At 37.9% G+C, this 18,322-nt stretch overlaps 1 protein-coding gene across 1 annotated transcript in view; it reads left to right on the top strand.

Annotated features, from left to right (window-relative positions):
• The window catches only part of LOC126859214 (protein outspread), a 189,006-nt gene that overhangs the window by 157,059 nt on the left and 13,625 nt on the right, over positions 1-18,322 (top strand). Inside the window, 2 exon segments of the mRNA XM_050610241.1 lie at positions 13,963-14,151; positions 17,795-17,867. Coding sequence (XP_050466198.1) covers positions 13,963-14,151; positions 17,795-17,867 — 262 coding nt within the window.

Genomic DNA, 18,322 nt, shown 5'->3' with positions numbered 1-18,322 from the left:
AGATAATTTCGACTCTTTCTTATTATACCGTGCTATCGATCGCTTCATCGCAATTGGATTCGCTTGACTTTCGTGTACGTGTACGATCTCGTGTTACCCGTTACCCGTGCGCGGCTAAAGTAGTCATTAAAACACGTCTTATTACCGAGCATTACCCCGCCAAGAGGGTAACGATCGCTAAGCTCGCGTATAATACAAATGGTCTGAACTATGTGAGAAATGCGCGATTTTCTCGCATGTCAGAAGATCATGGTTTCGTGTTTTTTACTCTTTTATTTCGACCGTGGCTTTTATATGAATCGCGAAGAATTATTTCAAACAACAATAATGCCAGCCAAAAGCACAATTAATCCGATATTATCATGTCGTGTCATGTATTCCTCTTGTAATTATCTCTTGACTTTGAAGAATTTAAAAAAAACGTACTTTATTTAACAAAATTTATTTTTATACGGTTTATACCTTTATTTTATGATGCTAAAATTTGTGCTGTAAATAAGGAAGCTACTCAATTACAGTAGTTGAGAATAATTAGTTCCTTTTCCTCTCCACGTTAAATCATTAAGTACGAACGAAGATTGCGTATATGGTGCAATTAGTCTAACATCGGCAAATAGTTACTGCGGTATAATTATTGATCATTTCTTTAAGGCATGTTGATTAGAGGCAAGTACGTAAATCTGATTTGAAAAAATTTTCATCCAACTGCGGATATCGTTATTTGAGGCTGGGGGGGGGAGGGGAGGGAAAAGCAGTACTATTCTAGAGCGCGTATTTAATCGCGCTCTGCTCCGGCGTTAATTTCGCGGTCGAGATTACGGCGCGTCCCTGATTTCCGTGGCCAACCCTCAACTCAAGTAGAGAAGTTATAACCGATGTCAAAATTAAATGCCTCGCTCTGCGATATCGATGTTCGCTGTATGCTTGCGATTACGACACGCCCAGCCCCCGTGGAAGAGCAACCAGGAAACGTAACATACGTATCGTACATATATATGAGCGCACGTACGTATGATCACGCATCACACGTGTACCACACGCGGGTACCCATCATACATAACGTATTTATATAGCCCCGCGTAGTACGTACGTATGTACGTACCACTTGAGCAACGAGCCTGCACTTGGCTCTCGTGCACCATCGTGCACCATCCGGTATGGCGCGTATTGGGCATCGTTGGCATTCCATCATAAAATGAACATACAACGTACTTCTACATGTGTACGTCGTGTACATGCCTTTAGAAAGAACGACGCTCGTAATATTTTAATTCGCCACGAGGTTGGTGCGGTTAACGATCGATACGAGAGCCATCAAATTAGAAAATCTCAAATATAACGATTTTTATATAAAATAATTTTTCTTTCGTAATAACGTTTTTTATTTCATATTTTTTAATTCATAGTTTCCTTGTAAACTAAAATTTTTTAGAAACGGATAGGAATTTTAATGAGACGCGCATAGGAAGGATAGGACTTCGTTATTTCGATCGGGATATCGTAATTGTAAAATGTTTACGGGTTGTGCACGTATGCTATCTTTGGGCTTTCGTCAGTTTCTATCCGGGCGAGGCAATGAAAATCTTTAACGGCCCAACAACGTTCATCGGCCGCGCGCACGGAAAGGCTAGAAGAGAGCCTTCTCTCGAGATCGTTACCTCGTTAAAACCGCAACGAAACGCTTGGAATCTTTCATAGTCGTGGATCTGTTGCGACGATACTGCATACCGCTTGGGATTACGTATGTCGCGCACGTCTTTCTTCCGGGATTCGTGCACGCGCGCCTATAATTGCAAACAGGTGCTACATTAATCTTACGGTCATTTTTCATAATCCACTTTTTTTATAAATGAAATAAGAGGATATGCAAAAAAACTTTTGTATCGCATAGACGATACGATGTTGAATGTCGATAATCGTTTTTTTCGAAAGAAAACGATTTGCTTGGATCCGAGAGAAGGGAGAAAAAAAGACAAACAGAATTTTGAGGAGCGAATTTGATTGTTTAATAATTTTCTTCAAATTGTAAAAATATTTGAAATTGCAAAAATGCATTTTTTTTTCTTTAATCATCACAAATTAACATTTTCTTGCCGGTGCATTTTTCAGTTAATTTAAAAAAAAGCGATCATTTTTTTGGCGCATTTTGTTTTTTTCAAAAGAAAACGATTTGCTTGGATCCGAAAGAAGGGAGAAAAAAAGACAAACAGAATTTTGAGGAGCGAATTTGATTGTTTAATAATTTTCTTCAAATTGTAAAAATATTTGAAATTGCAAAAATGCATTTTTTTCTTTAATCATCACAAATTAACATTTTCTTGCCGGTGCATTTTTCAGTTAATTTAAAAAAGAGCGATCATTTTTTTGGCGCACTTTGTTTCTGCTGAATATTTCTAAATGGAAATTTTCTTTGTATAAAACAATCGAACTAAAAAAAAATGGATTACGGATTTATAATCACACATTTTCTATTTTAAAACCTTTGTATCATAATATTTTATAACAATCTAAACATATCGCGCCATCGATAAAAGAAGAAAGTGTAAATACGCAAGAATTTATTTTGCCAAACAGTTTTATATCGGGTTGAATGGTTCAATTGCGTTGACGAATGGATGGTCCAAATGCATCGAACGGAAATAATTTCTATCGGAATGCGAACGATTAATCGATATTACTGCGATAATATTATTGCGATAGAGTATATTGTAGTAATGTACGTTATGTAACGAGGATCGTAAGTCCGGGGCTTGCGAGCTATTCCGGACGTCGACTGATGACCAATCCGCGACGTAATTGAGACTCGCCTGCGTCATATCTATTGCTGAATCCGTGATCTCTTATTCTTATTATCATTACAAGTTTCGAGTTGCGTCGCAGCAACACGGCTCATCAACTACGTGCAAAGAGAATGCAGGATTTATGATAATATCACAAGATATTGATTACATGCATTAACGTCACGGGGAGAAAGCTAGTTACACGGTATTATATCTCCGATAAATTTTACCGAAGTCTATCCGAGTATTTTCGAAAGGCGACTGGCTTTTGTGTTAAATACATAAAGTTGCGTGCGATTTATAAAGCTACCATGTGATACAGGATATATTTTATCAGAGAAGATTATTTTAAACGTCTTAAAAATGTGGGTAAAAAATGAAGGATCCATAATTAATAATACCTATCTATTTACTGTATGAATATTATTAAGTTGAAAGTTTTTAATTAAATAATTTAATCTGGTAAAGAAATTTTATGAAGAGGAAACGGAATTATTTCTCGTATTGTGTTAGCTTCGCAAACATGTAATTTTGAGAAATATCGCGAAATATGTAATGAAATAATAATAAGGAAGAGAGCGGGAAAAAGAAGGCGAGCAGCGATATTTGTAGGCTGCTTAGTCACTGACACGGCACGCAACACGCGCACGGTACAGCGTATGAAATCAATTTCCTTGGATCCATTGAAACACGGCCGCAGGCATCGGATGTTGCGTTACGAACGACCAATAAGAGAAGCAATTACGGACATCTATTACCGCGGTACGATTGTTTATGATCTAGATCCGGATGATCTAAATCTATCTCTATATTTGTACGCCAAGTTTCTTCTACGCGCAGCGCGCTAAGCATCGCTGCACAAATGCAAGATTCCGCTGTTCGATTCTTACAGCCACGTACGCATCTTCGAGGAAGAAGCAGTCACAATATAAAATATAACACTTTTCTCTTTCATCGTAAGAAAATTTAAAATCTTAAAGGTCTTTGACTTATTAGGAACACTTATATTAAAAATGTTATATTTCAATTTTAGATTGCAATATAATAATATTATATTTAATATAATATAATTTTGCAATTTAAGAAGGATTTTTTGACAATAGCTAGCATCGAAAAAATTAATTGACAATAAATTGGAATTTTTTCATGTAGTTGCTTAAATATTATATTATATAATAGAATTTTTCGTAAGGGAAACGAAGGGTTGTGATGCGTTTCGGAATGGCGTGTTGAACGCTTTATCGACATCACTCGACGATTTGCCACATCGAAGACTCTCTCTCTCAACAGTCGTAATCACTTTGATTCAGCGTCGTGGTGCCGATCCCGGTGCCACGCGATAATTCATAAGGCCCTTTCTTCTCGCGGCGACCTTCGCCATTCCGCGAGATCGAATCGAATCTCTCAAAAGGACCTTCGATCTTCTCAGCGAGATCGATTCCTCGATCCCGTTACTTCTCTCGTACCCCTAAGGGGAAGTCATCCGCGCGGAATGCATCGAGCGAGCGCCCATCGAGGAGGCGACATTATATATGTGCGTGTATGTATGTTTTCGCGATGCAGGTGAACATGTGTGTGTGTGTGCGCGCGCGTCGCGTGCACTACGCTCCACCTCGAAGATGATCTCAAAGGTTAACGATGTTCCACGCTTCGAACGGACCTCTCCCTGGAAAAGGTGACTGGCCGATCTTCCCGGTGATGATTGACCTCCTTCGATCATCCTCCGTGGATCTCGAAGGAGACGAATCGATAAAACGGGGGGAAGGGGGACTTGGATAGGAAATAATCTTTCAATTGAAGCGAATATCTTTATATACCGGACATTAAGAATATATAGCTAGCAGTTAAGAGCATTTAATAATCAGGATTCCCTTGATATTCAGTTGATATTATGAAGGGATTTGCTACTTGAAAGCTTTAATATGTTTTATCGATTATGTGATGTTGGAATATTTTTTACCTCAATATTGTTTCCCATGATCTAGTTTGCTAGCAATTAAAAAATAGTATAAAAAACATTAAAATATTATATATATTTTGTTTTATATATTTTATTTTATATATATATATATATATATATATATATATATATATATAAAATTATATATATAAAATATTATAATAATATATATAATAAAAAAATATATATATATATATATATATATATATATATAATTTAAATAATTTGTTTCCAATTTAGATTGGTTATATACAATAATATATGTATACGAATATGACGATAATTATTATACATACATTGCTAATTTATTATCTTCTCAACATGTAGCACCGATTCTTCCTCTATTATTTTCGCGATGCGTATGAGAATAAATGGCTAGTCAAGAAGAGTAATTATTAGTGTTTAGACATCGTTGTAACGGCATTAATCATAATCGCAAATTAGTTGCCAACACAACCGACAAATCAATTTGGGATCGCGCGATCCTGAAATTCTGGAAGGCTTCGAGAAAGGACGGTTTTCCACCGTACTCATCGTACTTACTTAATTACGGTCGTTTAATTAACTTAAGCACTGACATTTCGACGCTGCGTTCTGTTTGAGTGCGCGACTGTTGGTCGGGAGATTATTTCATAATTCTCTGACGGTGGCACACTATTATTGCTAGCGAACGTTATTAACTTAAGCATCTACGGCACCTACGGCACCTCTACTCTCTCGAGCCGTGCATTAATCTCCCCGCTGCTGAGATAAGCGAATGTTCGTGTCACTTTGAACGATTATCGTCATGCTATTTGCGTTCCTAGTAAATCTTCAGACGTAACATTAGCGCGACACCCGCGATAGAATCGTCAGATGCGATATGTCAGCTTTACGCTTTCGGAGATGCATAGATTCATTTATCCCCATGTTTTGAAATGTGTGTATTTGTTAGATATAATATATAGAATTTTATTTAAAATATTCGAATAAGAACATTGTATACGATATACATAATGAAATAAGAAATGGGAAATTAATGCGCAATATCGGAATAGATTGATGAGTGACACAAGTAAGATAGAAAAAGATTGATGATTATCCGAACGTTGATGCCTTGACGTTGATTATTCACGCATGACTTCTGAATTCATATTAAAATTCATTTTGCTTGTATTTTACTTATGATTCTTTTTATTGTCCGAATCGGGAACAAGTTTTATTTATCTGCACTTATAGAGAGATAATTGCGGATTATACCAATGGAATATAACGCACGTGGATGTTGTAACGAGCAAAACTGAAAGGCTGCAACTCAAGGACAATGTTACGTGTTTCATTCAGTCCATGGAGCGGAAAGAGTGTGGCAGCACCGGCCTAACATTCCAAGGGAGATTATTCGAAGCGATGCGAGAATTTACGGTTACTCATCATGGTTACTCGTTTTAATTAAACATTCGACACAGCAATCGGAGACGCGCCGGAACAAGAGCAGGGAAACGCGAAACTTCTTCGTGATGCAATGACTGTGACGAGACGTTTATAGACTGTAAGAGAACTATCGTGCGCCGCTCTCCAGCCTCAATTCCCGCGTATTATTTCGCTCTTTCAATCGCGTCCTCCGTCCTCACCGCCCGTTCCCTCGTCGTCCCAGATTAGTCAGAGAGGGTACTTAATCGAGGCGGCGCGGTGGTTAATGCCGACCTTCCGTCGTCCGGTAATGAAAGCAGCCACCGCACAGCCGGCTACGATAATGGCCGCAATCTGTAACCGGGGCGAGATCAATTAATAAAAACATCAGGTCATTAATTTAATTGCGAATGCAACATCGCGCTGCGCAAATGTCGCCGCAATACTCGTCGCCATCGAGAGAACGCGCGCATCTCTCTTTGCCTTCTCTCTCCTTTACATCTCGCACGTCTCGATTTATTAACCCGCACCATAATTTATTAATTGCGAAATTCCCCATCGTCGCGCATGTCGATAAGAAAGGTCGCCATTAAAAGTCCACACGAGGTCGACAAGGTGCCGGATCGACGCGATGCGAATTATCGCTTTATCTCCACGACGAAAACACGTGCGCGACGCTAAGTAATCGATCGATCCATCGAAGATGATGATAAGAGCTGGCTTGCTCTTCTGTGAAAATTATGGTACAAGTTACGGAGGAGCTTAAAAATTACGCGCGTCGATATCGTGAGTCGACTTTTCAATCACAGGGGTTATAACTTCAATCGCATGGTAATATTTTTAAGCCGGGCCTGTGTATGAATACGCCGAGAAATGGATATCTCAGCTCTCAGCCAAGAAGATGCCGTGGATTATCTTCAGCGAACGAAGCTGGGATAAATTGATGGATAGATGTTAATGCGATCCGGGACACGTCGCCTGAAGCAGTCAGCAAGGAATAATGACAGATACATATAGCTCAGACAATGTAAGAAAGAATATTGCAGCAATGACTTACTGAAACAAACTTAATAGTCGCATAAAATCAATAAATATATTATCATTAAATAATTTATTGCACTGGTTAAATGTTTGTTGCGTTTTATATAGCGTTAGCTTAGTTACGCAAGTAGTTTTTCTTGGATGAAATAAAATCTAAATATATGTACCAAATATGTGGACATACTATCGTATAACACTTGAATGGATTTTTCTATGATTTAGTTATATTTTTGATACAATTTTTTATTTATATATCTTATATAGTAATAGTAGCTAATGTATATATTTTATTATATTATGTGTAAGAGATGATTTTACTTAAAACACGCATTCAATAATTTTCGAAAAATTATCTCGTTTTGGAAGAAATTTACAATAACCTGTATCTCTTTCTTTATTCACGAAAAAAAAATTTCGTTATTTAAATTTTAATTATTTGACACGCGAGATATTATCGCGTCTCTCCATAATTGTTGCATTTAATTCTAATAAGAGTTAGTTTCTCTGCATCAATTACAGCTCGAGCGTAGCGGCGCTCTCAAATAAATAAACTATTGATATCCAATCAATGCCGCTCAAGACGATATCGAAGCGACCTCAATCTGCAAAACATAATAAATCGGTCGTTAAGAATAGAAAGCCATCACTCTTCTTTTTACCCAGAATAGCCGACGTATCCTCTTGAGGACGGCATTCGAGATACTGTGGCGGCTTTGTTATCGGTATCCGCGAGTTTCAATTGCGAATCATGGTAGGTAATCAACTCTCCGAGTTATTAGCTAAGGTGCCTTTCACGGCGCGGCGCATCTACCACGCTCGTCTCTTGTATAATATTCAGCCCGGATATCAACGAGCGGAAGAAAAACAATGAGACAGAGAGTTATTGTGAGAGGGTCGCGGATCGTGCGTTATCGAGATATTTTGCGTCGGGAGTTACTCAACGGCCGCGATCGCCTTCTTCCGTTTTTTTTCTTTTTTTTTTTTCTCTTCATCATCCTCTCCTCCCCTTCGTTTTCTCCGTAGTTGCATTTTTCTTTTTTTCTTTCTTCCTCAGCGCTCTGCGTTTCTTCGGATGCTTTTCTCTCCGATCCCGCTGCGCGTCCCTCCGTTGCCGGTAATCATCGAGAAATCGTATTCCCGTTGATGACTGGCGGGTGATTACACGGCGGTCGACCGCCCGGGCGCGCGCGGGTTTGCGGATCACCTATACGACAGCTAATTGAAAGCGGACGTTGAATCGGTACGGACGGACGAGCCCACCGCCAGCTGATCGTAGATAGTCTTGCTCCGCTGGTACTCCGCCTTTAGGATGTTCCCTTAAACGATCGCTGCTTCTAAACGATGTTCTTATTTTTCCCGACAATGAATTAATCGTGATTTTTTTTTTTTGTGAAGTTTTATTTTTGCCAGACGAGATAAGTGACGAGAGTTTTTATTTTTAGCGCGATAAATGTGTAAAGTACATCGTAAGGTAATTGAATTTCTCTTTAAGACGGTTTATTAAACCAGAGACTACGATTGACATAGTTTTATTAGATTGATCAAATTTGAGATGTATCGATTTCTCGGTATCTTTATATTGCATATTAAAAAGAAATTATTTTAGAAATGTGTTCATAAAAAAATTCATATTTTAATATAAATTTTTCTTACTGCTGTCTCGACTGCAATCAATAAATTAGCAAAAAACGGAGGAATTATTTTAAAAATGTATATTAAAACAGTTTAGAAATAATGTTTTTATTTAATTTATTAAAATGTTTATGCAATCTTATTTGATGTTAAACCTAAGTAAATGAATTTAAAGTTACACGGTCACATTTATAATATTTTACAAAAAGAGAATTAAATTTTCTCTTATATTTTACAGCGCGTATATATTTTACCATGCAACTTTCAATTTGAAGATTCCTTCAAAGAGGAAGGAAATCGCCTTCTCTCTTGAATCGCCTTCTCTCGTCTACACATGATACGCACAACACATCGTATGTTGATAAACAGAGAATATAAAATCCACTTCACGCATTCTCACGCATTCCGTCACGTCGTCGTTAGGGGAGGAATCATTGTGCGAGGAAAGAGAGTCCGATGTTATTTCTAATCATTCTTTTAGCCTCTGCTCACGATCCCTCGAGAAAAACTATCAAATTTTATTCTTTAAATCGATGTCATTCAATGATATCGATCCATAATTCCATGCGATCGACTCAAGTTACTCGGCATAAATTTAAGATAAATAATGAGCCTTTAATTGCGCATAATAATTATATTTGCGTATGACTGTCATTTAGATTATTTCACCAACAGCAGTGTAGGATCATTATGAACTTTTAGCTTTTACCAATGTATTTGAGACACCACATTGGTAGCTTCCCGTGCAGTCTGATAGTTTTCAGTTTTATCGATCTTTTCCGTTTATGATATGAGCACTGCCGAGATACGTGCACTAGTAAGACCTGTTTCCCGCCGTTGAAAAGTTACCGGATCGTTCCGTGTCTCCCAACGACGAGACTCTTGTTGATTTTCCAAACGAGTCTAGTCTCGGCGGGAAAGAGGAGAGGAGAAAGAGGACGATGGATAAGATCAAGGGCCGAGAATAACCACGCGAACATTTGCAGCCGACAAATTAATGGTATGCACTTTGCGGATGGAGCAATTACGAGGCTTCGGCAATTATATACGTATAAATAATATACCTCCTTACGCGGATTAAACAAGCACGCGCGTATCGCTGGTCGATATTCTAATAAACACTTTTGTCGTTCGACCAGTTTTCGACCGAGAGTTTTGGAACGGAATGTGCAAAGTCATATCAAGAATACGGCGGATTCTATCTACTGCGGGAGAAGTCGATATATTATATCGTATTACTCGGTTTTATAAAGTGAAGATTTATTCTTCCAGTTATCACTCTCAGTTTGCGTGTTAATAATTGTATGCCGTAAGCGTGGATTGACTTTTTAACAATGATTATAATAATGAAACAAAATATGTGGCAAATAAAAAAATTTTATTCCATATTCCAAAAATGAATATCTCGGATAGATTTTTTCCAAACTCATCCTATCTTATTGTTAATCCGTATTCCAAAATAATCTTATATATATATATAAATTGTGCGAAAAATAATCTTATATATATACAGAAAATTTTATATGAAAGCAAACATGCGTTAGAAGATAAATAATCGAACAAACTTTTTTCAGTGACAAAAACTACAAATATTTTATACATATTTCATATACTATTTTTTTAATTTATTACATTTTTTTTCGAGTCAAATTAAAAAATTACATTTGAGAAATTACAATCTTTTCCGAAATTATGAAATATACGTCGATCAATAACGTTGTTCACTACTAATATATCATGGCATATCACGTAAAATACGTAAGATTAACAAAGAAGCGAAGCACACGGGAATCTCGGAAATGCTTATGTCATCCCGAGCGCTCCAGACGTCCGTCAGAAGCGACCTTGAAGATTGGACTAAAGACGAGGTCTTCTGTAGTTCTCAGTTTGGCAAAGTCCTGCGGCTATGTTTGCATGGCACGTCGCAAAGGAAGAAGATCAAAAGCGAAGATTTGCTCTTGAGAAGAAGTAAAAAGAGACAGAAGAGATATTACGGTGCGAAAGAGACGGATGTGTAGACAGGAAAGGAAGCTCGAAAAGAAAAAATGCCGCGACAGACGAAGAGATTACCGCGAGTGAGGCGCGACAACTCGTGTTTTACATGAAAACCACGTGGATTTTATCTCCCTCGGTATATCGGTAAGGACCGCAACCAGGTCACGAAGGATCCATGTAACCGACCAGATTTCGCGAATCACCTGTTTTATTTCTGACGCACGCTCCCTGTCTCCTTCGTTTCTTCCTCAGGTTTTCCTTCACCTGCGCTGCCACCGATCGATACCGTGTTATGTTTTTTTATAATCATGTTGTCAATCATCAGGAACTTTTCTGAATAAAAATATAGGAAAAAAATTAGATGGACAATTGAGTCATATTGTGCTGTCTTTCGTCAAAGAATCTTTCTAATCCCATTTATTGGCAAAAAACTGATTTAATTATTTAATAACTGATTGAATTAAAATTAAATTAAAATTGAATAAGCCGATGAGTGAAAGAATATCTTATTTATTTTGAAACTAACTCCAAACAAAGCGAACGAACATGAATGAGTACAAATATTAGAGCGAACGAGTGAAAAGACATTAATTATTAATATTTTTTTATTAATTAATTAAATAATGCTTTAATCTGATATTTGCTGATATTTGTTCGCTTAATTTGGATCCAGCTTATGATTTACTGTTATATCTTATAAATTCAATATAATAATAACTTTAATTCGATAATATTGCTTAAAAATCTCAAGAAATAATATCCATCAACGCTGCTAATGTTAAAAAGTAGTCGTTCTCAACACGTATGCAAAATTGTGGAAGTAATTTCATGTGATACAATCCATTCTCTCTTTAATAAACAGACGGAAAGCCGACCAAAAGAACCAACCAACTTCTTGCCAATAAACACGTCCGGTGAACAAAAACTATGAGTAGGGCGGTCTTGTGTATGCAACGGCCGACATGGGCCGTGATGTATCGCCCCGTTGGACGCATCATCCCTTCGTCTCCCAGGGCATATGGTAGCGGCGTTGCGTTAATAGAGGCTCGTGCCGCGCTACGGATTTAATGCGTCACGGATTTTCTTTCACACTTGTCCGTTCTGCGCGAACAAAATCGTCTTACACGTACGTTGGTCTTAACGCGAAATGCGCGACTCAAAAAAGAATTATCTAAATTTTTTTTACGCTCAAATGATGAGCATTGCGAAATCATCGCGAATCAGAGTAATCGTAATTTCAATTCCATAATATGTAATATTTATAAACGTTATCTCTATTGATTGGACGGTTTATTATTATTTCGCGAAATTTATGTTAATCTCATAGATACGATCTTTATCAACAAAGTCTTTCACATTTTGTTGCATTTTCTCGGTCGTTTGTTCTCGCACACTTTTGCAATAATCCTGAGTTCTTTGATCTTTGATTGATGCAAATGATGGATGTATTACGAGGAAGATGGATAGGAATTCATCTCTTTATGCGATGCAGAAAAATCGAATTTTTAAGGAGAAAAGGAGAGTTTAATTAAATTTAAAACTTTTCAATTATTTTTATCGTCTTTCTATCGCGAACTTTCCGCGTTCATAAATTTTTTCCCGACATTTCTGCGCAAGCTTCTATCCTCTCTCATCCTCCGCGATTAATTAAGTTGGCTATAAGCGGAGGAATTTTTCATATGCAAATTTTTGCATTATTCCAACATGAGCGGCGATCGTTAAGAGAGGTGGGAGAGCAAGAAAACGGTAAGGGGAGAATATATGTAAGCACGACAAAATACCGAGCGTAAGATGCGCTGGGCAAATGAATCTCTCGTGTTTCAAGAATAATGTCGCTGCTCGAACCCGAAAAAAATTGCAGCGAAACGCGTTTTTTTTTTTTTTTTAATTATATGCGCTGTTTCGCGGCATGCGTATGTACTCTCGGCGTTATGAATATCTTTGCTTTTTTTAGACAGGCATGTTTACGATTTCATATAATGTCATTGAATCTGTTATTTTCCCAGATTATTTTAATTTCTAAATAAATACCTTGAAGTTTTTTGAAAAGCAATATTCAAAAAATATCTCATATGTAATATTTTTTAGCATTAATTTTTTTAAGACTGCATTTTCGAAAATACATATGTATTTGATACAAGTAATTTGCATTGAAACTACGATAATGATGATTATTACGTATAACGATGCAAAGTTACTCATTTTCTTTCTTTATTGTACGATTTATTACTAAGAACTTAGTCATTAGTCTTTATTGCTTGTTTTATAGCTCGAGTATTACTCAATCTCCAGCGCGAGAGCGATCTGTCCGCAAGTAGATAGGCTCGTTCCCGTAAAGTACCGACAGTAGTGTATGTGTGTACATGTGTGTATGCATTGCGGTGACATTCCCGGGTACATTTTGTGCGGTAAAATGCTCGGCAGCAGTCACACAGAACGGTCGCGCTTTGATCAGCGTGCAACTCATCTCCGCCTCGCTCCCTTCGCGATATCCCTTTCGCCCGTTAGTGTCCCGTGTTTCCCTCTTCTCAAATTAGCGGCAATTGCTCGATCACACCGATGGGACTCACTTTCGTTTTACGAGGAGCCAAGTGGAATAGCAATAAGGCGTCATTCCTGCCGTCCGCGGACCGCCGCTTTTACGGCCGAGGGAAAATACGTTGGCCGCTGCCAACCGATTGCTCACACACACCTACCGTGCTGAAATGATACATTTCCAGTACAGCGAGCCCCGTGTAAGCCCCAATCGACCCAATCGAATGCGAGTGTAATGCAAATGCAATTTCGCGAAATAACCGATGACTGAAAAAAGAGACATCAAGTGTGATAAAAATTCCCTCGCGACGCATTACTATCGATTGATTGCTGCCGTCTCCTTTCGATACAGAGCTTATTAAGCGCGAGGACACACACGTGACACATAGATGACACGTAATCACTGCCATGTATACTTTTGTGCATAAAAATAGATGTCTGCGTGTTTACAATGTGCATGATGTCAGGTATTTTATTGTATAAGCAAACCGCGATATCCGTGCGATTTGTTTAATTTGATGGTCAATTACTGTTGATTCATAATTGTAATGTTCGCCGTGCGAAGTAGAACGCTTTCCTCCTATAAAGGAATTGTCTAACATTAGATATCTTTTTCTCTTATTGTTGCAGCCCGAAACGGTACCACAGGCGAGGATCGACATGACCCGCGTCCTGGAGGTGGCCGCCGCCGAGGATGTCACCGGGCATCCTTATAGCCTCGCCGTGACCTCGCCGGAGGGTGTGACCTTCGTCAAAGGAACGTGTCGTGAAGAAACCAGGTGGTGGACGGATGTTCTCCAGGTGTATTCACGAAACAAGGTTGGTCCAGCTTAACGTCAGTATATACCGTTTTTCATTTTCGTATTTTTAAAAATTTTGCGTTATTTATTATTATTAAAATAATCCTATAAAATAAAATATATCGGAAAATTTTGATAATAATTATAAATAAAATAAAGATCGTATTTTCTCTCTCTCTCTCTCTCTCTTTCTCACCTTCCTCTCTCTCTCTCAAATTGCAATATTTTTCGTGCAGCTTAATGAAATATTCCGGAAACCGTTATGAAATGCGAGAGCCACAATCCAATTTCTGCATCAATTTATGAAGGATATATCGATTGGAAAAGATGATTCGATAACTGGTCAAAGGAATTCTACGTCCTAACGTACACTTATGATATAGAACGAATGGCATCTTACGTATATCATTAGAGAATTTAATTTTTCGTCGATTACGGAGAATACGCAGCGGCGAAGCTGCATCGATATCGTATTATACGCCTCTCTGAAAGGAACATTACGCGAGAAGAACGGAGTCACGCGAATGGTAGAAACGCGCAGAATGTTGCCTGATTGCACGTGCTCTCGCATAATCATTACGTGCCATAATGCATCCTTTCCTGCGACATGCTTGTTATGCGCACATGAACGATTCCCCGCTTGTGACGTCTTTTCGCGTCCACAGGATTAGCTCTAATAGGGTTTCAGAGCATGCTAGCGGAAACCTATTCGATGTAACAAGAGAGTTACGAGAGAGTTCCGAAGAATATCACGATTATTTCAATGTTTTTAGACTCTGTTGTCTACGCAAAATGTGTCGGAATTATGCTATTAATATACTATCAATTATTTCTTTTTGTATGTATTATTTAAAATATATGTAAATCTTAGCAGTTTTAAAAAAATGCCACTTATTTTTTTTTTACTACTATACGCAGTAAATTTTATATGATGACAAATATAATTATTAAAAAAATTACATAATTAAAATGTAATTAATTTTATAAATGTGATTCTATATTTCTTTTCAGAATCCCACAACTAGAGAGAGAGTAATTAAATAGAGAGAGAAATTAAATTAAATTACAATTCAAATTAAATATTTTGTTATCTCCTAGACAATGCTGGTTAAGCAAAAATATTTGTCGTGTCTCCTATTATATAAAAGTGACCATTGTACGTGGCAGATTAGCGACAATGTAGGACAGAGCGCAAAGTAAAAATGCGTCGAGTTCATAAACGGGGCGGGCGTACGCTTTCGCATGATGAAGCGGTTATTGAGTGTGATTGTGCCTGTCGCTTGCGCTTGAAAGGCCTTGAAAAAAATAGCGTAAGCTACAGTGAAACTGCCGACGTTGCCTCGCATAATTGTCAATGCATACCGCGGCGCTCATTACGTCGACAATAAACGCCAGTAGACTTGTGCGGCGACTTGTCACTTGGACTTGCGCGTCTCGGGGGTTGTCAGTCGAGTCGATTGGCCGCTTCCTGCGATTCATCCGTCTTTTCGCGATCTCTAAAGGGGCCTCTCTGTGTTTTCTCTTTTCACCATCGCTTAACATCGTCCCGGGGCATCATTATTCAGCTGACGACGGAAAGCGTTTGGTGACAAATGGAGCATCGTTTCACTCGTTACTAAGCGATTGCAAGCCTGGCGAATCAGTTTAAGAACGAACTTTCTTGCATTTCATAAAAAAGCTATTTTAATTCTATTAATTATGGCATAATGCGTGATGTTACTATAATAGTTAAACAATTAAAAGTTTAAATTTGTATTAATATCTCATCAGCATTAATTGAGAACTCGTTTATAGTAATATCTACTTGAATTTATAATTTGTTTGTTGAAAATTACATAAACTTGATAAGATATCTAAAGATATATAAAGCGTTTTTTGCAATTTTTGATATTGCATATAGCGGCACGATAAAGCAATCGTAAATTCACAACGTTTCGTGCAGGTCGCGAATATTGGGATTGTAAAGCAATTATTAGAACGCTCTGCGTGTCGATGATTTAGGGTTTACAGCGTCTGAAAAAAAGTGTTCATGCCGCGTGTATATCTGTTGCGCAACAAGTTGCGTACAAGTAGCGATGAAATTTGGACCGGACCAGCGTTTCCCCGCCGTAATTATTTAGCCTTCCTCGATTATCGATTAAATTGGTATCCGGTACGAGGAGGTGTTCGCGCTCGCGCGAACCTTCCAATCAATCAGACGCCGTAAATCGAACCGCTGTCAAAAGCTGTCGTTCGTTATGCTGCTCGGAACTTTGTAACAACACCGCGGATTACTCGGCTGCGAAATTACGTAAGACATGATCGATCGGCGAGCGGAGAAATATCTCTTCATTCGGTGCTTCTGGTACACGAAACGCGAAACGTGAGTTATTGCATCGTGACGCGTGTGATATAACGCACTCCTATCAATGTCATTTACCGAAAGATAGATCTCATGAAAGATATTTTATTTGTAGAATGCACGACGTTCAGAAATCTATTCACGAAGTAAGTTCTACGCATATTACGACATATCCTGTATTTCGGTTGATTTCTTTTTTTTTTTCTTTTTCATTACAACGCGTAGATTTTTATTTAAATTAAATTTTATTTGAATTACTTGTCGAAAATGCAGGAAAAATATTTTTCGAATTATCACACATTGTCTTGAGAGCGATTAAAAGATGTGTGTTTCAAAATATTTAAATATTATCTTGCAAATGCGTTGTAAATTATAATAAATTATGTATTGCAAGGTGCGTGTACGTGTTAAAGCTCCTGCAATTCTCAGACAAAACAACATTCTTCATACTCAGTCTTCTTTGCATACATCCAATGCAATAGCTCGATAATTATCTCTTCAGAGAACAGAATGAAGTGTTTTCTGCGCTCGCGGGTTTCGTGTCGCGACCACAATCGATCAATCGTCCTCGCGCGAATCGTTTAGGATCCCATCGCGGTCTCGCATTCTCGCATTGTTCGTACGAGATTACATGGCTACGCGCACACGTTAATTCCGTTACGCAAGCAATGATCGATCGGCTACACCTCGTCGTTGCCGTGGACCTCGTTGCTGGTGTAAACGAACGATTACGTTAGGAGGCCAAGGCAAGATGTGTCATGCGACATTTAATACGGTGAATGTGAAGAAAATGTTGCTCTCGTGTTATTTTCCACATTTTTTTGCAATTACTTCCCTCTTTTCCCTATTCTTTCTATCGTCCTTGGAATTACGACGTTGTTTGCGCAAAGAGAGCTCGATCGTTTCGCATCTCGAGACGACTTCTTGAAATTGCATAATCGTCGCAACTTTTTTTAGTTGGAGATACGAAAACAATGTCGCATGCATTAATAATGCTAATAATATAAATAAAAAGATAGAGTATAATATAATATATATAATATATATATATATATAATTGATTAATTAATTAAGGCTGAGTATCTTTTTATTAAATTTGAGTAAATATTTTCCATGAGATACACATTCGTTTGTGTTTGCGGAGTGTTTTTACGATTATAGCCGAAGATAAATGTAATTATTCGCGGATCAATTTCCAGATCGATTATCCAATCAGCTGAGATCGTTAACGGCGAAAAGAAACGCTCGAGGGTTTCGATAATAGAATCTGTAGAAATGTTCCGTCGCAATTTCTTCACGATTTACGTTCTGTGGTTTTCAGGGTCGGCATAAGCGAAATGCAACCTTCCCCGGCGGACAGACGACCATTCTGCAAGTTACGCCGACAATTCGAAGTGAGTATGTCTACTGCTCATGTTATGCAAATTTTACAATAATACACGTGTATGCAAAGATATGTCCACACCAGTAGTTTAACGATGGCGTAATTACTACCTCGCTCAGTCATTTCGCTCTGCGCAAAAGTAATATTGCACAGACAAGAGTCTTTTACGCAAGCAATTTGATGTAACGAGAGGCGAAATGTGCAATAATTTAACCGCAGTAAAAATGAGAGGCGTGTGACACAAGTGGATATAAATAATAAGAAGATATCTTTGGCGCGTGAAGGAAAAAGCACATATCTTTTTATAATATATATATATAATCATTTTTACGTATCACTACCATCTCGTTATCTCTAGTTTCTCTCTATCTGTCTAATTAGATCTGTCTTAATTATTTTTCTTAGAGATTACAGCACAACTCGAATTGAGTCATACAATCCACGATATTCTTACTTAAATTGTAT

This window comes from Cataglyphis hispanica, chromosome 3 (assembly GCF_021464435.1).
Source record: "Cataglyphis hispanica isolate Lineage 1 chromosome 3, ULB_Chis1_1.0, whole genome shotgun sequence".
Classification (NCBI taxonomy): Eukaryota; Metazoa; Arthropoda; class Insecta; order Hymenoptera; family Formicidae; genus Cataglyphis; species Cataglyphis hispanica.
This window is presented reverse-complemented; position numbering and strand designations above follow the sequence as displayed.